General features: G+C 41.1%; 1 protein-coding gene across 4 annotated transcripts in view; it reads left to right on the forward strand.

Moving 5' to 3' along the window:
- LOC11175855 (uncharacterized) overlaps nt 1-24,473 on the forward strand; it is a 206,123-nt gene that overhangs the window by 134,367 nt on the left and 47,283 nt on the right. For all 4 annotated transcript variants that reach the window (XM_061641036.1, XM_061641042.1, XM_061641049.1 and 1 more), the window contains exon 8: nt 14,656-15,091. In XM_061641036.1, coding sequence (XP_061497020.1) covers nt 14,656-15,091 — 436 coding nt within the window. The remainder of the gene's footprint in view (nt 1-14,655; nt 15,092-24,473) is intronic.

Raw genomic sequence — 24,473 nt, forward strand, 5'->3', positions numbered from 1 at the left:
CAAAAGCATGCATCATCATCATCATCATCATCATCATCTAATATTTCAAAATTTTCAGCGCTGCAATTTTTGGATTGAAATATTTATTCGATCGGAATCCAAGCGTTTTCCCTGACATTTCTGCTCGCTTTTTCGATCACTTTTGGCGGAAAGCGATCGTAAATCCGAGCTACAAAACTGCTCGATTTTGTCGTGCGGGGGCCTTTTTGCGATACCCTGGAAGCGACAAAAACTCGTTCTTCTCACAAAGCCTGGGAAGCCCCCCGGCGGCGTGTCAGTACTAAAGCTTTTAGGATTGATATACAACTTCGCCAAGGTACTAGAAATCCTAATACTCAACCGACTAGTTGTCTATACGGAAGGCGAACACGGACTGTCGGACAGACAGTTTGGTTTAAGAAAGGGGTGGTCTACTGGTGAAGCGATCGCAGCTGTTCTAAAGAAACGACGAAGCGCCTTGCTAAAAAAGAGGACAGGAAACAGATACTGCGCGATCGTTACCATTGACGTTAAGATTGCATTCAACAGCGCCAACTTGGAGGCCATACATGCAGCTCTCTCTAAGATGATGGTTCTACCGTACCTCTGTAGGTTGCTGGGAAGCAATTTGGATCACCGTGTGCTTTTATACGACACAGATCAGGGAATTAAAAAAATAGCATCTCCGCTGACGTTCCTCAAGGTTCGATTTGGGTCCAACTCTCTGGAATGTTATGTACAACGGAGTTTTGACCCTAGGGCTTCCTCCAGGAGCTGAAGTGATAGGTTTTGCTGATGATATTATTCTCACTGTCCTTGGTGAGTCAATAGAAGAGATTGAACTCCTCACATCCGACGCCGTATGTAAAATCGAGTCGTGGATATAACAAATGAGGCTAGAAATTGCCCATAAAAAGACGGAATTCCTCATCATAAGTAGCCACAAGACAGTGCAGTCAGGTAGCATCCAGGTTATGAACGTATTGAGTCGATACGTCATCTAAAATTGCTTGTTGTGATCATCGATGACCGCTTAAGTTTCCGGAAGCATGTCGAGTACGCCTGCAGCAACGTCATTAAGGCCCCAAACTCGTTGATAAAAATAATGCCGAACATTGGAGGGCCGAAGAATAGCTGCAGGCGACTCCTAGCTTCGTATTTTTGGTCAAAAGATAACCTTTCGAGTACACATAAACCATTGTTTTCATGAATTGGGCCGGTCTGGTGGAACAGTCGTCAACTTGTACGACGTAACAATATGCCCGTTGTTAGCTCCCGAACTAATCGCTGGCAGCATTATGCTCCTCTGCTCTCTCTTCGTTTACGCGACGTTCTAATGCTGAGCATCTTGAAGACGTCGAAACTTGTTCATGCTTCGACAAACTTGCTTTGCGGCCGTGTTGGGATGAGCAAGGCTCATCATTCGGGTGGAGAGGTTTATCCTCGCGCTTTTCGCTTGCCAACACTTGCGTGGCTGCTATATCCCGATTTTGGCTGGCCTTAGCCGCCATTAGCCTCTCGCTCTTGGGTCGAGTAACTTTGGCTGTTGCCGCGGTAGCGGTCTTTTCTCCCACATCACTCCGCACTTGCGGTGCATTATCGCGGTCAGTCGCTGCACCGGTGATTTTCATCGCTTGCTGGGACATTTTCTCGGATGCACTAACACTCGAAAAATATCACTCCCGGCACTTTGATTTTAGATATTCGCGATAAAAATCTTTGCACTTATTGCAAAAAAAACTTTTTTAAAGCTTGTTAGCTCCCGAACTAATCGCGTGGCGATATAGTATTCACTTCTTCGTAGGAATCAAAAATACTTAAAACGCTGAGTTTCGCTTTGGGTGGAAACTTTATTTGAATCGCGGTTTTTGTAAACCTTTAAAAAGTTTTTCAACTATATTCGCTCGCTGTCGTGATGCTACTGAAGCAATCGCGATGGCGAGGAACCCGATTCTCGATCCTGAGGTCATTCGCCTTCCCTGTATCCGAACCCGTTACAGTGCCCTCTGTACGTGAGAGTGTAGAATCTCTCGCGATCGCAAATGCTGAATGTTTTGCTGTCAGCCGCGGTGACAGTTCTCTATTTGTTTACGATTCGCAGCAACACCCGTCATTATGCAGTCTCAGCAGCTGATGGGTAGCAGAGTGTCCAGCTCGGAAGCCAAATTGTTCAGGTGGCAAGATGTTGCTCTCACAGACAGCATCACGCAATCTCCAGTAAATTACCTTCTCAAATAGCTTACCCCACGCTGCAAGAAGGCTGATATGTCTGAAGCTTGCTAGAAGTGTCGGGTCCTTCCCAGATTTTAGGCCGGGAATGACCTTAGCACGCTTCCAATATTACGGGGAGTAACCTAACTTAAAGCACTTTGAAAAGATGTTGGCGGGTAGCTGAAGTGCTCGAGAGGGCAATCGTTTCAGCAGCAGATTGAGTATCGCATTGAACCTTGGTGCTTTTATGTTTGCCAAGGTGGTCAGGGCACCTTTTACTTTAATTCTGGAAACATGTGCTTCGAGTGATGGTGTTAGGAGCTGGTGATTGAGTTGGAGTATAGAGGCTGCTACATCAGCTTCCTGAGGGCTGTTTATAATGGATCCAAGTTGATGGGCCTGGATGATCTGATTCACAAGAGCAGATGATTTTTTCGGGGCTGTAATAACAACAATATCATTAAATTTGAGAGGAAGAACAGGTCTGGGTTTCTTCCTCAGAATCTTGGCGAGCTTCCAGAATGGGGTTGCCCTCGGGTTCAATCTTTTGATCATGTTAGCAAAGTTATTATTGCAAATCATATAGACGCGATCAGCAATAATTCTTTCCAAAATGGAAGAGCGTTGTTTCAGCACGGGGCTACCAGTGCTTTGATTTTGACGCCTTAGCATGTGTCTCTTAGGCGATTAATCCCTTAGTCAGTGGGACCAGGGTGATCACAGCCTTCTTTGCATTGTATGTGGAGATCGATTTGGCCGTACCTTATAGTACCCAGTTGACGAGTTTATAGTTCCGTAGTATTGAGGGAGGTACACATGGAGTGTTAAACTCGATTTCTGTAATTACTGGAATATGATCGAAGTTTAATCCGTCAGCTGTTACTGGTTTACTGATAGGACTGTTGGTCCAATACAAGTCCAGTGTTGATGGAATGCCTTTGTGAGATATAAACGTTATTTGGTCAGAAAACTCAAAGGTGATATTGCCACTTAGAAGGTGTTCTGCAAGATGGAGACTGTTGGTGTTGTTACGATGATTGCTCAACATCTGGTGACAAGCATTGAAATCAGCGCCAATAACAAACAGCGTAAAGAGCAAATCATTTGTCCGATTTTTTTTTTTTGCGCAGATCCTCGTTGAAGACAGTCACCAGATTGTTGAATATTGCACACTGTCTGGGACAGTAGGCAACCAGGAGAATAAGGTACTTCGTCTTCGTCGCATTGTCTTCGTCGCAATCCAATTCTTGCTGCTTCGCGTTTGAATCGGGTGTACACCTCACGCACCTTTGCTGTTGCCCTGCCGATGATGTCGATGTCATCCGCGAAGCCATGAAACGGGAGAGATCGGTAGAGGATCGTGCCACGGATGTCGTTGTCTAGCCCCGCGCCTCGAATGACACCTTCCAGGGCGATGTTGAAGAGAAGACAGGAGAGTCCGTCGCCTTGCCTCAGACCCCTGTGAGATTCGAACGATCCCGACGTCAAGTTCGATACTCTTGTAATATGTTTGATGGCTGTTACGGTCGCCATGTGGTATGTTTTGAGATAGTCACGGTATGTTCGATTTTGGAACGGTTGCCATGTAGTAACTCTGAACTCGCGTTGGTCAGGGTGGCCCTTGTCATCGTTTGCCGAATTAAGTAGAACTGAGGTGGATACTGTTTCGAAGCGGACGTTCGACACTTGATCGTCCAGGCGATCATAGAAACCTTTAGGAGGTTTCCCTTACTGGAAACGTTGGAGTTTAGAGGCCTTACCTTGAGTAGGGGGACATATCTAAACTCTTTAAATGAGAACTCGATAGATGTAGGATGGGCATATTCCTATCCTGACAGTCCGAACGAATCTGACTTGCCATGATCGGAGTTGGTTTTATTTATACTCAAATGAAGTTAAGGGTTTCTCACATTTGGTTCCGGGTTGTATGTTGGAAAGTTATTGTTTTCACTAAGCTAGTTACGTTTGTCTTTTGTTGATAAGAACGATGGTTCTTGTCACTAAGTTCCTGTTTTGGGTTTAATGCTTCTACTGTTCCTGCTTTGGGTTATAAAGCATAAACTGTTCCTGCTTATGTTGTACGTTTCGGTTGGTTCTGTTAAGTGTGTCACAATTGTTTTTATATGAACGGTGTGGCCTGAGCTCTTCCGGGTGTGTATGGTATGATCTGATTTACTGAATGTGTTATAATGAATGTGTTACAATGGTGTGACTTGGCTTTCCAAAGTGTGTTGCTTTCCTATGTGTCTATGGCTGATAGTGTGTATTACAATATGTTCTGTGTAGCAGATATGCTACACCTCCCCCCTTTAATAGAATAACGTAAATAACGAAATTGTTTGAAGTTATTCTTTACATTTAATTAAATTGATTTTTTTTGCTATGCTTTTTGTTGGTTTAGTAATAAAATCATTTCTTATCTCTTAAGGTGGGTAATATTTTATGTAAATAGATCTATTGTTTAGAGATAAAGAATTGGGAATATTTAATTTTCCTATAAAATATTTAGATTTTCCTATAATTTGTTTGTTTGGTTCACATCTAGAGTTTTCTGCTTTTATAGATATTATGACTTTTAGCATGGAGATAACATTATGAAATTTTACTAGGAGCTCTTTTAGATACTTTTCGTAAGCAATAGTTCTTCTTGGTTCTTTTATGTGTACATCACATAATGTGGAATAATTCATTTTTCTAGCCTTTTTATCCTGGCAACATAATTCATTGTTTGATTCATTTATATAATTCTTCTTTGATTTGATGCTACGTTTTCTTCTCTTTAGATGTTTTAGCTCGGTTGTATGATTTTTGTTGCAAGAAATCTCTTCATTTATTTCCATTTTGTCTAGCAGTAATAAACTATCTGTCACTTGTTCTTCAAAAATATTTTTCTCATTGTCATTACTTGTTGTAATCATTTGTATATGTTGTTTGTTTTCATGTTTATAATCATGTTTAGTATCATTTTCATATTCTTTTGTTAAAGTATTATTTTCTTCTAATATCATTTCAGAGTCGTCTCTTGGCCCTTTCATATCATTAATTGTTTCATTATTTAATGCATTTCTTCTTTTTGATTTATCTTCAAGTTTTCTGTTTAAATAGTTCGTTTTGCTTTTAATATTTTTATAATCTTTTTGAGTTCGATCGTTCATTTGAATAGTATCTGTATAGTCTTCGTAATTTTGATTATTGAATTGTGTATGAATGTTTTGTTCTGTTCTTACATAACAGCATTGGATTTTATTGGAATTGTTCTGACTATTGTTTTTATAGTTGTATTCGCGATTATTGTATCCTTGGTTAATTTGACTCATACTACTACAATCGCTTAACTGATGGTGGCGTTTATAGAAACTGAAATTGTTATTATTTCTATAACTGAATTTGTTGGATGGTGTTTTAGTTGTTATTGATTGATTAAAATTTGGGTAAATTTGATAATTAACTTGGGTATCTTTGTGTTGAAAATCCCTATTGTTGTTTCTGTTGTTGTTCTGTGCATATCTTCGGGTGGGAACCTGGGTAGGTTTTGTGTCTGAAATCTATTATTATTTTGGAATTTGTTGAAATTATTCCTTCCTTGGTAGTTGTTTCCATGCTCTCTGTTGTTCCTGTTAGCGTTTGCATATAGGATCTTTATACGATCATTATTTCTCTTTTTCATTCTGTCTTCTAGCTCCAACTCTACTGCTCGCTCTATTGCTTCATGCAAGGTTTCGAATTTACTCGATCTCATTATAATTTTGGTCTCGAAATTTTTGAGTCCATAACTCAATGCACTGATTCCTGATTTAGTTGCCTTTTTTCTTGCTACTTCTGGCGCTATCTCTTCTGCAATGTATGCTTCTTCTAGTTGTTGCGTTAATTTTTCAATAACGCTTCCAAAATCTTCTATCCTTCCAATCTGTTTAGTATTGTCCATTTTCAATACTAAGATCTCTGGTGTTACCTTTATGCTGCACCTGTCTTGTAATTTGCTAATTATACCTTCGATTGAGGTTGGGTATTCCCCTACGACAATTCGCGCTTTTCCTGTAAGACGTCCTAATACCAGTTCTATTGTTGTTTCTTTATTTTCCGGATTTACTATTTTCTTTAGTACGTTTAAATTTGACACCATACTTTTTAAATCCTTCTCATTACCATCATACTTTGATATGAGAGAAGTGGTGATTTTAATTAATTCCATAATGTCAGCCATTTTGTCTGGTTTAGTTTCTATTGTTAGTCAAATTGCCTAAAGAGGCAGAGCCTACATTTGTTCAGCTGTTTCGTCTGATCATAATTTATGTCTGATTCTTCTATCTTCTCTAACAATTTTTGCATCGTTCAATTTGTTATTGTTAGTATTGTCACAGTCTATAGACAATTTAAGTAAATTCCTAGTCTGTTTTTGCTGTTTTTGCAACTTTATGCAGTCTGATCAGTAAAATTTCGTATTTACGGTACCTTTTTTTAAATACATAGCATATATCTTTGTTGTTGCTGCTCATGATGATGCCTCGTTACCGGTGCTCGGTGTTTAATCGATGCTTGGTGTTTACTCGATGTCTGATAAGAATTTCTACGATGTCATCAGTCGTCACTCGACGTCTTGTCGAGGTTGGGACCCTATGTCCATTCGCGCATGCCAATCCATATTGGGCAGTGAACTCGCCTTGTCTTCTCGTCTTCCACGTTGGGAACGGTTGTTCCATTCAATCACACTGGTTACATCTCGTGGACTGTATTCTCGCCATTCATTCTATCACCTTTCCGATGAACATCACTTCTACATAGGTATTGCTTATGGTTTCACTGCACTGCTTCTCATTACTCATGACATCATTATTTCCGTTTACTTTGGTTTTGGGGTCGATGCGATGTTCCTCACTTCAAGGTAGCTCTAGTTTGCAAACTGATCGCCTAAGGGTTTATTCATAATGTTGTTGCATTTTTGCACGTTGAGGAAGGTTGTCACAACACTTTTTTTGCATAATTGCATTATATCACACTTTTTTCGCCCTTCAAACGGTTCATCACTTATATTTTCGATGAGTTGTCATTTTGTACACCACACTGTATTTGCTTTTGGTCGCTCATTCATAGCGATTGTTTTTTTTTATATATGGGTCACTTGTGCCAGTTGCGTTGTTCAATACAAATTTGCACATTTGACACTTTTTCCGTCGTTTACCGGTTATGGTCAAAAACGCACTTTTTTTTACACTATTTGATGCGTTAGCACGACACTGCTGTACGTTACCGTTGTACGTATCACAAATAATTTGTTTAAACTTCTGCCCGTCGATTGCAGATTAAGGTCACGGTCGCCATGTAATATGTTTGATTGCTGTTACGGTCGCCATGTGGTATGTTTTGAAATAGTCACGGTATGTTCGATTTTGGAACGGTTGCCATGTAGTAACTCTGAACTCGCGTTGGTCAGGGTGGCCCTCGTCATCGTTTGCCGAATTAAGTAGAACTGAGGTGGATACTGTTTCGAAGCGGACGTTCGACACTTGATCGTCCAGGCGATCATAGAAACCTTTAGGAGGTTTCCCTTACTGGAAACGTTGAAGTTTAGAGGCCTTACCTTGGGTAGGGGGACATATCTAAACTCTTTAAATGAGAATTCGATAGATGTAGGATGGGCATATTCCTATCCTGACAGTCCGAACGAATCTGACTTGCCATGATCGGAGTTGGTTTTATTTATACTCAAATGAAGTTAAGGGTTTCTCACATTTGGTTCCGGGTTGTATGTTGGAAAGTTATTGTTTTCACTAAGCTAGTTACGTTTGTCTTTTGTTGATAAGAACGATGGTTCTTGTCACTAAGTTCCTGTTTTGGGTTTAATGCTTCTACTGTTCCTGCTTTGGGTTATAAAGCATAAACTGTTCCTGCTTATGTTGTACGTTTCGGTTGGTTCTGTTAAGTGTGTCACAATTGTTTTTATATGAACGGTGTGGCCTGAGCTCTTCCGGGTGTGTATGGTATGATCTGATTTACTGAATGTGTTATAATGAATGTGTTACAATGGTGTGACTTGGCTTTCCAAAGTGTGTTGCTTTCCTATGTGTCTATGGCTGATAGTGTGCATTACAATATGTTCTGTATAGCAGATATGCTACACTCTTACCTTGTACTCCACCCCGTTCATGGTGGCCTCTAACAGCCGGATCAACTTCCCAGGGAAGTGGCACCGCTGCATGATGCTCCATAGCTTATTCCGGTCTATGGTGTCGTAATGATGACTTGTTAATCGGCACCCATTGTTAAGCGGCACCCAATGTCTGATGACAGCTCCACAGTACGCTTGCAAAATTCCCCTAATCGATTGCAACACTCCCCTATACGATTGCAAACATCCACAGCTAGCATGCAATATTTACAACCCTACCGATTTGCAACATTCCCTAAAGTGATTGAACTATTCCCTTATATTACCCGATTTGCAACATTCCCCTAAGTGATCCCTTATATGATTCGAAACCCTATAAGCTGCTTGATGACGCTGGCAATCTCATCCAGAGATGGCGGGGGCACCTCCTCGTCTTCGCCGATGCTGTCGCTGTTGCTACTGCTGTGCTGCTGCTGTGGAGGTTGCCTTGTTCTGCCACTTGCGTCAGCCTTTCCTGGCTCTGATCCATTCAGATGTCCTTCGTAGTAGCACGTTCACCTACGCTCGTCCGCCAGGAGATTTCCTTCCGCATCCCGGCACATTGCGGTTTTAGGATCAAACCCGCTGCGTGCCTCCTTTAATGTCTTGTAAAACAAACTGGTGTCCCTTGACTGAGAAAGCTGCTCCAGCAGCTGTTCGTCTGACTCTTCAAAACGGCGCTGCTTGGCATGGAAGAGCAAGGGAAGCTGGCCGCAGCTTTACCATGATCAGGAAATGGTCCGAGTCGTCGTTTGCGCCTCTATACGTTTTAACGTCGATAATATTCGAGAAGTGCTTTCCATAAATCAGAACGTGGTCGATTTGGATATTTAAATCACTCCTTTTGAATCCTCCTTTTTGATTACGAGCAATGGATTATTTATTGGGAGCAAATGATTTCAGCAGGTCCCTGCATGACAGCCTAAGAGCGTCGCGTTTATAATACCCGGTGTGACAGATCGACTTGAATAATAATCTGTATATAATATTTAATTGCATCCGCCCATTAAATAGTTGAAAGCATTTGTTTTACTTCTATATTTCATCCACAAAATTCGGTCTAATATCGGTTTACAATTCAGCACACTAAAACTCAATTTTTCTAACCAAAAATCAAATATTTTTCTATGTATTGATCGTTCAACCATTTAATTTGAATTCAATCAATTTTATGAGTGAATAAAAAGGTTTTTTTTACCGAAAATTACCGAATTTGCTTTAGATGTCCTACCGATAACCTCTAAAAACAATCTAGTCACTCCGCGCCAGCAATCGGCCTGCTGAAATCAATTGCTCCAAGTCAATAATTCATTGCTCGTAATCAAAAATAGGAGATGCTAGTCAAGAATCTAATGTAACTATTAAAAAAGTATGCTGCTAGTCTAAATTCAATTGAAAAACACTGTATTCACGGTTTTTGCACACCTTTTTAAATATCTGGCCTTTTATGTTCGCTGTCGTGGTGCTAATGATCGTGCATATTTTAGATTTGCGATGACGAGAAACCCGATCGCCAAGTCACCGGTCATTATCTTCCCTAAATACGAACCTTCAGGATTGCCGCCCTCTATCGGTCAGATTCTGTTTATATTCTGATCTTAGCTGCTGAATGTTAGCAACGAACTGTCTCAGTGACAGTCTGACTCGTTTATTTGTTTACACGTCGCCGCTACCGAGCGAATGCTTGTTACTTCATCAGGTTGCCACCTGATTGCTTTGCTGCTTTTAAAAGAAGACCGCAACGAGGCAACGCTAAATGAGATGATGATCCTGCCCAAACAGCCAGAATTGCTTAAGCAGCTCATTTTGGCACGCTAAAGATCGCTGCTCTAATTCGCCTTTTGCAGTAGATAAACAGCATCAAAGTTCTATGTGGGTCTTTCAAATAGCGCCTAAGCAGCTTCCTTATGCCACGATGCCAGGGATTATTTTTCTTTGTGTTTTATTTTCAAGCAAGCGTCATCGATGAAATAAACAACAAGATTTGTTTCGTTTAAACACATATGTATATTTTTAAATCCTTTGTATTGATGATTACACAAAATTTTACACAATTTGCTGATAATTCACAATCACTTCACTCAATATTCATTCTTCAATTAACGAATCTAACTTGTGCAGCAGCAATGAGATTATTGCCGGCCTCCGTCTTTGACATTTTAACAAGAGCCACCTTGTACCGATGTCAGGCATTAAAAAGCTATAAAGTTCCACCAAGTTCAGTACCCTTTCTTAAAAAGCCTTCAAGTTCCATCATGAACCCTACGCATAGTGCTAATCACCCACAAAGTTCCAAAGAGTACCATGTGCCTGTTAAAAAGCTCCATAGTCTATCTCTTAATCAGCCACAAAGTACGACATCGGAACGATTTTTCGTTAAACAGCCCTAAATCAGCTAGGGGCCGTCCATAAATTACGTAACGCTGAAATTGGGATTTTTCGACCCCCTCCCCCCCTATCGTAACAAAACGTAACGTTGGAGGAGACCCCCCTTCCAAAATTACGTAACGCATGATCGAACACCCCCCCCCTTAATTTGGTTTTGCATCAACAAATACAAAAAAATATGGTTTTATATTTTTTTATTTGATTGCTTTTATAAAGTATGCAGAGTTGTTTTAATTAATGTTTAATTAAAATTAATGTTTAATTAATGAAAGGAAAGTACGGTAAAAAATTTATAATTAAAGAAACGCATAATATATATGTTGAGCATTTTTAGACATCTTGCCAGATTGGCTTCAATTGTTCAGTAATGTTTATGATGGTAACACTATCTATTTCGATTACATTGGCATCTTCTTTATTTCATATGGCATCTTCATTATGTATGTGTATTACTTCTTTAAACCTACCATCATTCTTTTGTTCTGAAGTAAGGTTTTTTTCCCTTCTCCTTGGCTAGCATGCATTCTCAAATGCTCGTTTAGCAAAACATGTGATGCAAAATACATTTCACATTTTTTACAATTTCGGTTTTGTATAATCTTTTGGAAAGAAGGGCAATATAAATCGTATGGCTGCTCCCTAAACGAAAGCAGCAATTTTGGAAGTATTTTAGCAATAAAAAGGTGAATATATATATATATATATATATATATATATATATATATATATATATATATATATATATATATATATATATATATATATATATATATATATATATATATATATATATATATATATATATATATATTTATATATATATATATATATTTATATATGTGACCGTAATTGTAACACAAGTAGCCATATGCGTGGTCTAGGTGTTATGATAGCATTCCCAGCGTCGGTGCCGTCACAAGATATCTCACATCGTTTATAAACTCTCGAGCTCGTGTGGGTTAGGAGGCGTCCATAAATTACGTAACGCTCAAAGGGGGGGGAGGGGGTTCCCTGTAGCGTTACGGTTTGTTACATTGGGGAGAGGGGGGTTCACATTCTGTTACGTAACGTAATACAATCCTATCACTGGTCACTGACAAATGATCGCCCACCTTTTTATTGCTAAAATACTTCCAAAATTGCTGCTTTCGTTTAGGGAGCAGCCATACGATTTATATTGCCCTTCTTTCCAAAAGATTATACAAAACCGAAATTGTAAAAAAATGTGAAATATATTTTGCATCACATGTTTTGCTAAACGAGCATTTGAGAATGCATGCTAGCCAAGGAGAAGGGAAAAAACCTTACTTCAGAACAAAAGAATGATGGTAGGTTTAAAGAAGTAATACACATACATAATGAAGATGCCATGTGGAATAAAGAAGATGCCAATGTAATCGAAATAGATAGTGTTCCCATCATAAACATTACTGAACAATTGAAGCCAATCTGGCAAGATGTCTAAAAATGCTCAACATATATATTATGCGTTTCTTTAATTATAAATTTTTTATCGTACTTTCCTTTCATTAATTAAACATTAATTTTAATTAAACATTAATTAAAACAACTCTGCATACTTTATTAAAGCAATCAAATAAAAAAATATAAACCCATATTTTTTTGTATTTGTTGATGCAAAACCAAATTAACGGGGGGGTGTTCGATCATGCGTTACGTAATTTTGGAAGAGGGGTCTCCTCCAACGTTACGTTTTGTTACGATAGGGGGGGAGGGGGTCGAAAAATCCCAATTTCAGCGTTACGTAATTTATGTACGGCCCTTTAGGTTATAGTTATATCGTTCATCACTTTACATCGATGCAGTATACATTCCTTCCGCATTAAGTAATAATGTTAGTGTGCATAACAAGTTAGGCAGCAGTATAGGGCTGATTCTTAGTCGATTAAACCTGTCCGACTCCATCCTGGTGTTAGGCGATTTTATTTTACCACTACTGTCGTGGGACACAGTTCCAGGCTCGCACACGGATGTGAACGGACGTACGCGAACTTTTATTCACTTTATACCTAACATGAATTCCATCATGTCTTCTACAACCGGTTTCGAAGATAGTGTGAATGAAAATGACCTTGCTCAGATCTCTGGTGTTACAAATATAAATAATCGCTAACTCGATTTAATTGTATTGCTAACCGTAATGCCGCTTCAATTTGTAATAATGATCAGCGCGTCTGGTGATTAATGATGATTCACACCATCGGTCTATTGAAATAACATTAGCGCTAACTTCGAACATGTTAGTAGCCAGTAGACCTCAAACCGATTAATTTGAAAAGCTATATAACTTCAGGAAAATGGACTTCAATCAGTTCAACAGCTTATTTATTTATTCGACAGACTAAATCATGATATAATTCTGAAACAAACCCGAAAGGCTAGGATTCGGCGACCCGGTTTTGCCCTGGCTTGCCTCTTTTTTAAAAGGTCGGTCTTTTCAATTAAGAACAGGGTCGCAGTTCTCCAGGATTAGTCCAACGTATTCGGCGGCAGTACACTAAGTACAATACACCTCATGGCAGTACACTAAGCCCTTTACTTTTTGTGTCGTTCATAAATGACTGTGTCAATGTTCTTCCACCAGATGGCTATTTATTATTTGCGGATGATATAAAAATTTTCGTTCCGATTTCTGTCCACAATCAGGCCTATTATATTGCGTTCGGCATTCGAGAAGATTCACTCGCAAGTTCATTATGTTCATTTTCGTATCGTTTTGCTAGCGACGTTCCGTTTCGAGTAACTCATCGGCAGATTCGAGTCGACGAAGTAAAAATCGGTACCGTATTGCTCGAACAAAAAGGTGCATTCGAGAGATTTTCTGCCGACAGCTCAAGCTGTCGGAAACGCGCAAATTTAACCTCACAAAGAAATTAAGACACTGTCTACGTGTGTAATTAAGTTCGACATAAGTTTATCAACACTCTCATCACTCATATTTACCTCATTTCCAACAAAATTAAGAAAAAATGATTTTAAAGAAGTGCTGAATCCGTTTGTTTACACTCACTCCGACCACCGGTTGCTTCGACCAACTGTCAAACACACTAATGCTAGAACAAAAAAGTCGACGAAACCTTCATCGATTCGAATGGCGAAAACGATACCAATTTATCTCCCGCTCGACTCGAGTGCTTCCAACGGAATCGAATGTCATTCGAGTAAAATAATAGGCCTGAATATCACTAGAAGTGAATGAACACACCAGTACCAGACTACAACATGCGATGTCAGATGTTGCGTTTAGAAACGATCAAACCCCTTCTTAGCCAATGTTGTATTGATCGCAAACGTTATTTTTAATTACATAGACTCTCCTTGTCTTTTGTCTAACATAAAATTTTACGTGTCGTTTTGTCGTCCACGCGTTCGTCCTCCTTTGTCTATTGCGAACCGTATAACTAGTTTTGATCGAAATGAGTCATTGGTGAGAGATTTTAAAAGCTTTAATGAAGCCTCTGATAGGTTTGACTATTACTATTATTAGACTGTAGAAAGATAACTGAAATAGATCGTTCACCATAAACTGCAAATTATTTTTTTTCTCACCTTCATCGTTTTTTGCACGCCGAGGAGATTTCTCTCACCGAAAATGATGCCAGTCGCTTTCAAAGCATGCTGTCAATTATTTTCTCAGCTGCTTTCTCGGTGTACGTAGAAACGCTCTAAGGTGTGTGCAAAGTCTCGTTGAAAATGATCCAGTCGTTTCGGGGGTTGCTGGCAACAAACACCGTGACACGAGATTGTTATTTACATAGAGATAAAATAAAATAATACGTAAAAAAATATTACAACTGTATCCAACCAAATTGTATTGCTAGTTTTTTTAATGCATTTTTGATCACTAATTTTTCATTATCCTTATCTTCTTCTTTCCCTACAAAATGATTGCACGTTCTTGTATCCTGTAGCGGTTGAGACAGATTTCCAAGATAAACTATCGAAATCTACTATCCCGATGGGGATGGGTGCAGGCGTAAACAGTGGTATCGAAGGATATTCTAGAAGCTTCGAGATACAGCCTAATATAGCGTTCAACAATTTCGATGGTGGCTACAACTATGGCGTTAAGATGCATCATCCTGGCCGGGAAAGAAATGGAGGAAATACAATTGGATTATTAACTGGAGCTTTTGGAGGTTCTGCGTACGGGACTTTTGGTGGTATGGCCGGGCTTGGATCGCTAGGCACTGGACCTGGACTTGGTGCAGCTGACATAATCGTAGAGGAGGGTAATAAAAAGATTTGGCAGCGAAATGACTACAACTACAATAACAACAACCACTACGACAATAAGCAGCTACAAGAGCAACAACAACACTATGACAATGGATATAGGAAACATCGGTAAGTTAAAGAAAAAAAATCTAAATACAATGTCCATAACGCACTCGCAATATTTTCTGAATCTAAGGACATGCAATGGACTTAACTGCAACTCCAACTGCAACTGCCGTTGGCGACATTTAAATTTTATAAAATGATGTTCGCTTTCTTTACATTGTAAATATTATGTTGTGTATGAGAAGTGCTATAGCTAGTTGTTTATGTTATATTGCCAATTGTTAATTCGTGATTCTGCTTCAAATGGTTTTAATGAATATGGTTGTTGATTAGGTTGTAATTTTATTTTGCTGCTATGAAAAAAAAACCTTAGGCGATTTTATACTAATCCTCTTGACGTGGGAGTTGTTCAAACAAAATTCCTATTACTCTAGAGTCCATATCCCCAAAACAAAGGGCTATTCTATGTTTTATCGTGATGTGAGTTTTGCTTTAGAAATTTGGTTCAATTGTTATTTGAAAGTTTTAGAGGCATTCTCGAGATGTGTGGTAGTTGGTATACGCGGGTTGAGAGATTTTTTAAATTTTCCCAATTCTTTCTAAATGTCTCAAAACTTTTGGTTTGCGGTTTTTTGGTCTGTGTGCGGTTTTCTGAATGACAGTTCCAGATTTAGCTAAATCAAGGATGTTGAAAGAGACCAGGTGGTAGAATAGCCTTTCAGACCATTGGAGATCCCGCTGTCACTTATATCAAGTGTCAATTATTAAAATAACGATCAATCTTCATTTAAATAAAAATTAAGAATCATTACGAAATGATTTTTCTTATCCGACTCAACAGTTTTTTTTTCGTTAAATATATTACAAAAACATAAAATTATTTTAAAAATAATTTAATGGCAAAATTATTTCCCCTTTGGTCAAATTTCATATATCCTTAAAAAATGTTCAAAGGATAAAGTTTGGTCTGAAAAAGAGGTGTAAAAACCGGACCTTTTCGAAGATCGGTTCATTCTGTTCATTCATCAAGGTGGTCCAGATCATTGAATCGGATCAATCATTCAATTGCTCGTTAATAAATGAGAATAATAATGCACGAACCAACGAATAAATCGTGGAAATGTTGTATCCACTGCTGTTCGAGCTTCACTGTATAAATGGACGATGTGCAATCTCAGATTGCGCATTTATTTATTTGTCAAAATGCTCTATATGATACATTTATCTGTCAAATCAAAATTTCTCGGATATATAATTTTTAAAAGTTATTCACAACTTGGCACCATCTGAAAATGTATGGAAATTGCGTTTATAGACCAGGATTGGCTACACGAAATGATATATATTTTCACAAAACGGTTAAAAGTAAGGCTCAGCCATCTACGTTACGCTAGCGTTACGCGTAACGCCTGTTTATCACAAACCCAAGCAACATTTTTGAATGCCTGTTTTAACCGCCGTCGATGAGCAAATTAATAGATTATCATGTCTTAATGTTGCTTTTTTTACATGATAATTAGAAAATTTCCCCCAGTCCCCCGTGGTCGAACAGGTCGCTTAGGGCTTTGAAGGCCGATAAAAACCGCATTCTCCGGGCATATAATCGTTCGCGTCATCCATATTTCCTACGGATCTATAAATATGCAGACAAAGCTTACCGTACATATAACAGTGCTTGCTACGCGTCCTATGTTGTGCGCCTACAGGACCGATTCTCGATGGATCCAGGGTCCTTTTGGCGCTTTGTCAAATCCCGCACTTCTAAATCGGAATATCCCTCTACCATCTTCTTTGACGACGAAGTCGCTTCCAGCACTCAGGACAAATGCAAACTTTTTGCAAAGTACCTGTCAAGTGTGTTTGTCGATCCTACCACCCATCAGTTCCCTGTATCCGGAGGACTTTCTACAACGCCTCCCGATGTTTTCTCATGCAACAATGTGCCTATTACCACGCAAAGTGTCCTTGCCGCCATGAGTAAACTGAAGCCTTCGTTCTCTCCTGGTCCCGACGGTATTCCATCTTCCATATTAAAACAATGTGCAACGTCTCTTGCTCCCCTTCTGTCCCGTATTTACTCCAGATCAATCCAAGAGGGTTCCGTTCCCACAATATGGAAATCCGCATTTCTTATTCCCATTCACAAAAAGAACGATCGCTCTTTATGTTCTAATTACCGCGGTATTGCTATACTATGCTCAATGTCCAAAATTATGGATTCGATTGTTCATTCGTACCTGTCTCCTATTGTCTCCAGCTATATATCTCCTCTCCAGCATGGCTTTATGCCCCAAAGATCCAGCGTTACAAACCTTATGTGTCTATTATCTGTTATATATCCGGCTCTTTCATCCGCAAGCCAAATTGACGCCATATATACCGATATGAAAGCAGCTTTTGATAGCATACCAATCAATCTCCTGTTAGTTAAGCTTGAGAAACTTGGCTTCGGAGGTTACTTTTTAGATTGGGTCAGATCTTACCTTTCTGGCCGTTCCTACAAAGTACGTGTCTGCGATAGTTTCTCTGAAACATTCGCAGGTCTCTCTGGCGTACCTCAAGGAAGCGTGCTCAGTCCTTTGCTTTTCATACTGTTTGTCAACGACTGTGTATCTCTGCTCCCTCAAAATAGCTGTCTTCTCTACGCCGATGATGTAAAAATCTTTTTACCTGTTGCCTCACCTCATGACTGTAATGTCCTCCAGCATGTGCTGGACAAATTTTCTGATTGGTGTTGCCTCAATGGTCTCCGTTTATGGCCTCAAAAATGCTCTGTTAAATCGTTTGGTCATTCATCCCACAAAGTTCTCTGGAACTACTACATTTGTGGCTCTCAACTTGTTCGCGTCTCATCATTGAAAGATCTCGGTGTATGGTTGGACGAAAAATTACTGTTCAATGTATTTGTCGAATTTGTCCTAAAAAAAAGCCAACAAAGCTCTTGGATTAATCCTTCGTTTAGCATGCGAGATAAGAGATCCAATGTGCCTTAAGTCCTTGTACTGCTGTTGGGTCCGTCCCACTCTTGAATACGCTGCAGTCGTTTTGTCTCCACCCGGTATCACTGCCATGGCTAGGCTAGAGAAGGTCCAACGCAAATTTACCCGTATTGCCATTCGTCGCTTCCTTCCTAATCAGTCTTCTATTCCTCCATATCATGTCCGTTGTCGCTTGCTTAGTCTGGAACCTATCCAGGTCAGACATTCTATCATCCAGTCCCTTTTTGTTGCCAATCTTCTCTCCTCTGACCTCGATTCCCCATCTCTCCTGTCGCGTATACCCCTTTATGTTCCGTCTCGACCCTTACGCCCGAGAGCTCCCCTCTACATTGAATTTCGCCGAACCCGTTACGGCCAAAATGACCCACTCCTACGAGCGTTGGCCACCTTCAATGACCACTCCGATCTCTTCGACTACCATATCCCACCCTCCCGTTTCCGCTCCCTCCTTCGCAACACTATCACCCTTCCCACTCCATAACCCGTACATTCCTTCCTCTCCTTAGTTTTTAAGCAACATATTGTTAAGCCTTTGGCGGACAATTTAATTAAATAAATAAATAAATAAATAAATAAACAGGAAAAGCAACAATTTTTGAACAAACATAAAAAAGAACATCAATCGCTAACAAAGATAAAACTCATTGATAATTGATGAGTATAAATAAATTATAATATTAGGCCATCATTTTTAACAGCAATCAGAGTTGTAACAACTTCAGGTATTACAATTAATAAAAATCTTATACATTAGAAAGGGTTACTTATAAAAAATGATTATTTTTTTTATTTTCCCAGCTATTGATAAAGCAGGATAATGAAATACAGACAAGTATTTATTAACTTCATTAACCTAACTTTAAAAAAAGAGCCCTTGCACCTAAAGTAATGGTTATTCAAAATGGCCGGAAACATAGATTGAATAGGTAATAATTATAATTTCATATATACAATTTATTTTTAAATATTTCTATTATATTATATTTTCTAATCATAGGAAATGTTACTATAATTGAAAGCTTTTGAAATTTTTATGAACTTCCTTCTTTCAGGCTATTTTTCATAAATCATAATGCAACAATGAAAAATATTAAACTTGTGATATACTTGTTATTTAAATATTAAATCGCGTAGAAATCGACGGAAGGGCGTGGCCACGGAAGCGAGAAAGAGGGCGTGGGATTGAAATATTTTTCGGCCACTATCAATTTTGCGCCAACTCGGTCGCGTACTGGAGTTTTTTGTCAGAAAGAAATAAACATACACAGCGCGCTCTCTCAAACGACCGTAAACGCTTCAATCGATCAAGAACATCGATCGGTTCTTCGGAAGTTTCTGCTCGCTTTCTCGATCGGTTTCGGCGGAAAGCGAGCTAGAAACCGAGCTCAAAAACTGCTCGAATTTGTTGTGCGGGCTCTAGCTACATTGAGCGAGAGTTTTAGAAGTTTTCGATCGCTTTGCGCAGCGGGAAGTTGAAACGTAGACACACTCTACCCGCTGTGCAAAGCGACCGAAAACTTCTCAACCTCCCGCTCAATGTAGCTAGAGAGCAAGAACCAATAATGATAAAACGAGGTGAAAGGATGGGGAAGAGGGGAAGGAGCCCCGTACAACAAAATCGAGCAGCTTTTGATCTCGGTTTCTAGCTCGCTTTCCGCCGAAACCGATCGAGAAAGCGAGCAGAAACTTCCGAGGAACCGATCGAAGCTCTTGATCGATTGAAGCGTTTACGGTCGTTCGAGAGAGCGCGCTGTATGTGTTTATCTCTTTCAGACATAAAAGCTCTGGTACGCTTTTTAGGAGTGAAAAATAAATTGAAAGAACTTTTCGGATGTTTAATGAGGCCGAGCTAAGCACCATGACAAAATCATTTGCTTACTAAGGTTCTTTGGAGGTCTTTGGGAGGCTGCCGTCAGGCAAAACATCATCCTTGAGAGCACAACCACTTTCCTTTGAGGGCTACTAGACGATGCAGAAATAAATCGCGGCAGCTATGAATTCCCGTCCCCTGCTTCCGATATCTGATGATCCTTGTGATTTAGATACACTAATCCTTTCTCATTTCTTAATATGCTCGTCGATAGTTGCCTTACCAGAGCTCGATTTCCAACACGTACAGTATGGGACAATAAGATAGGGCCTTTTTTTCATCGCACCGTGTTACTTGTGTGCGCGCGCGCGCGTGTGTGTGTGTGTGTGTTTTTTTTTTTTACAAGGACGGGGAATCTTCGAAAGACTCCCGTTGTCGCACGGGTGTTGACATATGATTTTTACCCAGTAAACCCCCTCCTTGGGCCATCTACCCTTCTCCATGGGTTCACCTTTCGGTATGCTTCTTGGGGCAGGGCTATGCATTAGCATTACATCTCGCTATTGCAACTTGGACCACATTCGCGAGACAGAATGATAAACCTGGAGACACTCGTAATACCACGCAAAAGCACAGAAAGTACGCATTCACTTGAGTTACAGGCTCACTTCAATTCGTGTACAGATACACTAAACACTTTCACAATACGCACAACACTATTTACGAACGCCCAAGTCGATGATCCGCTTTCCATAAGGCTTACAGCTTCAACAGTATTGATCGCATGCCGTTTGCTATGACTTCCCATGTTCCCGTATTCTTTAACATCACCTCGGTCAGGTTTGTTCCGTTGATTGTTGTTCCGCACTTCACGATGATTTCATGACGTTCCTCAGCAAAACGAGGACGATGAAAAAGCACGAGTTCTGCTGAATCCACGATGCTCACACACGCTGGGCAGTCTGGCGAGCTTGCGTGACGGTACTTGTGAAGATAATTCCGAAAACACCCATGGTCGGAGAGGAACTGAGTCATGTAGAAGTTCACTTCGCCGTGTTTTCTGCTCGTCCATGCAGCGATGTTCGGGATCAGTGCATGTGTCGTACGCCCCTTTGTTGAACAATCCCATTCAAACTGCCACTTTCGCATAGAGAGCTGCTTTGCTGAGGATCTGGATAATCCCGCGTTTGAAACTCCGGAAAAACTGCAACACTCAGAATCCTCTGCTAATATGAGGCAGATGGGAACCATGCTTGCGATAACACAAACTGCCACGTGCGATATTGTTTTGTAGGCACGAACAACTCTCATAGCTAGCAATCGGTGCACTCTGTTCACCAACTGTCGGTTTTCCTTTTGCACCAGAACATGTGCCCAGATCGCAGTGTTATAACGCAACCGTGAGATGGCCACGTCAGCTAGAAGTCGCCTGCAGCTATTCTTGGGCCCTCCAATGTTCGGCATTATTTGTATCAACGAGTTTGCTGCCTTAAAGACGTTGTTACAGGCGTACTCGACATGCTTCCGGAAACTTAAGCGGTCATCGATGATCACACCAAGATATTTTAGATGACGTATCGACTCAATACGTTCATCACCGACCTGGATGCTACCTGACTGCACTGTCTTGTGGCTACTTATGATGAGGAATTCCGTCTTTTTATGGGCGATTTCTAGCCTCATTTGTTGCATCCACGACTCGATTCTGCTTACGGAGTCGGATGTGAGGAGTTCAATCTCTTCTATTGACTCACCAAGGACAGTAAGAGCAATATCATCAGCAAAACCTATCACTTCAGCTCCTGGAGGAAGCCCTAGGGTCAAAACTCCGTTGTACATAACATTCCAGAGAGTTGAACCCAAAATCGAACCTTGAGGAACGCCAGCGGTGATGCTCATTTTTTTGATTCCCAGATCTGTGTCGTATAAAAGCATACGGTGATCCAAATAGCTTTTCAGGAGCCTACAGAGGTACGGTGGAACCATCATCTTGGAGAGAGCTGCATGTATGGCCTCCCAGTTGGCACTGTTGAATGCATTTTTTACGTCAATCGTAACGATCGCGCAGTATCTGTTTCCTGTCCTCTTTTTTAGCAAGGCGCTTCGTCCTTTCTTTAAAACAGCTGCGATCGCTTCACCAGTAGACCGCCCCTTTCTAAAGCCAAACTGTCTGTCCGACAGTCCGTGTTCGCCTTCTGTATAGACAACTAATCGGTTGAGTATTAGGATTTCTAGTATCTTTGAGAAATTGTCTATCAATTCTAAAGGCCTTAGTGCTGATGCGTCGTCGGGGGGCTTTCCAGGCTTTGGTAGAAGAACGAGTTTTTGTCGCTTCCAGGGTATCGGAAAAAAGCCAGTATCGAAGCAGTTCTGGAACACTGATAAAAAAGCTTCCAGGTACGCTTTGATAGCTGCTTTGATCGCTTCAATGGGAATACCGTCCGGACCAGGTGCCTTCCCCAGTTTGAGATGGTCTGCAGCCTTCTGTATTTCATCAGCGGATATTGACACAGGTTCAACATCAGGATTGCGGGGTATATCACGTGGAGTTTGTGGCTCATGGACAACTGTTCAATGATAGTCTTGAGCACGGTTGGGTTCCTTTCCCTAGGTAGGTCTTGGCCGACCATCTTACCCATTAGCGTTCGGTAAGCACCAAACGGGTGTTTTTAAACCTCATCGCATAGGGCTAGAAAGCATCTCCTTTTACTTGCCTTGATCTTCCGTTTTAGATTTGATCGTGCCAGGATGTACAAACGTCTCAGATCCTCCCTTTGTTCCGAGGATTTGGCTCGATTCATCTTTCTGCGTGCTTCGATGCAATGGCTTCGGCACTGGGCTATTTCGGTAGTCCACCAGTAAGCTCTCCGTCGTGGGTAAGGTCCCCCTTTCCTTCGTGGCAAAGAGGTGTCACAAGCGTTGGCGATCGCTGACGCTAGCTTCAATGCTGACGAGGTGTTTGAGAAATCACCAAACCTCAATGCCTCAATAAACAGTTCTTCGTTGAAGCATTGTGTTTTCCAGGCTGGAAAACCGGAGCCCTGGGCAACCTTGTGGCTCTTGCTTCCTGCCGTGTAGCGTATCACTCGGTGGTCGCTGAGGGTGTAGGCGTTGCTTACCCTCCAGTTCATGGAAGAAGCCAATGCTGGACTACAGAACGTAAGGTCTATAATGGAAGTTCTGCTATTCCTTACAAATGTGGGACAGAAGCCAACATTTACCAGTGCTAAGTTCAGTCTAGAAAAGTGCTCCAACACGGCGTTTCCTCTGGCGTTTGTGCTTTTACTGCCCCATTCCGTGGCCCAAGCGTTAAAATCTCCTGAAATGATGATAGGATTAACATCGTACACCTCATCTGAAATCCTCTTAAGCATTTCTTCGAATTTCTCTAGATCCCATCTTGGCGGAGCGTAGCAGCTGCAGAAGGTTATTTTGTTGATGACTGCAATCACATGTCGATTTCTGCTTGCTCGCTGGACAGAAAACTCCGCTGGTATGATGCATGTTTGTACCCGGTGGACAAAGGACACATCTGGGAGGTTTGACGCATGTTTTGGCAAAATGCCCTGTTTCACCGCAACGCAGACAGCAGTCGGTCCTATCTGGGCCTTTGCAATCGCGGGAGAAATGGCCCGTCTCCCTGCATTTGAAACACCTCCTGTTCGGTATTTGTATTTTTACCGGGCAGATTGACCATCCAATCCTAATCTTGTCACGTGCTGCCACTAGCGTTGCTAGTTTCGTCGGGAGCTTCACTGAAGCGGTCTGCATTCCGTTGAAGGATTTGGTCATCTTGGTCTCGAAAGTTACCCCGTCCAGCTCGGTGAACAAATCCCGAAGATCTTTTTCAACGTCGCTGGTCTGCGTCTCTGCGTCGATGTATCGAATTTCCACCGTTTCCATTTGGCCTAAGGTCTTTACTGTCCCATTGTTGCCAATGGAATTCTGAACCACCTTTGCGTAGTCGACTCCGCAATCATCATCGCTTTTGCCCAGTTCGAATAGCAAGCCTCCATTTTTTGTTCCTTGAATTCGCACTACTTTCTTACCGAAAGCTTGAAGCTCAGGATCTGCTTTTAGCTTGCGGAGGATTTCCACATGGGTAATATTTTAGCCGGGCGCCACTAGTACGGCTTCGGTTTTTGGACGCCTCGGCGGAAGCGCCTCCCGAGTAGATGCAGGGTGAACTTGCTTTGCGCCGGTGTCATCCGGAATGACACTTTCCTTCGGCTTCCGGCGATTTTTCCGCACGACCGTGCTCCACGACCCCTCTGTCTCGTTCATTTCGGGGCCACAACCGGCACTCGCGACCAGCGAGCTGCCAGAGGGGGCATCATTTTTTGCTCTCTTAGCATCGTCCGCTTCCTCAGGCGACCTCAAATTTCTGCCCCGTTTACCATTCACTGGCGTCTCGGTTTGGGAGCAGCCTTCTAGCGCCTCTTTTAGGGACTTTTCAGCCCTTTCCGCTCGCAGCCGTGTCGTCATGAGCTCACGTTCAACACAGGCTAACGCCGATAAGATGCTCACTGCCATCTTCTTGATCGGATGGTGAACGTTATTCCGATCTTTCGTATAGGCATGAAGTTCTCCAGCCACCTTTAAAGCTTCCTGCAGCTTGTTTCCACCGACAACAAGC

Source organism: Anopheles gambiae, chromosome X (genome assembly GCF_943734735.2).
Source record: "Anopheles gambiae chromosome X, idAnoGambNW_F1_1, whole genome shotgun sequence".
NCBI lineage: Eukaryota > Metazoa > Arthropoda > Insecta > Diptera > Culicidae > Anopheles > Anopheles gambiae.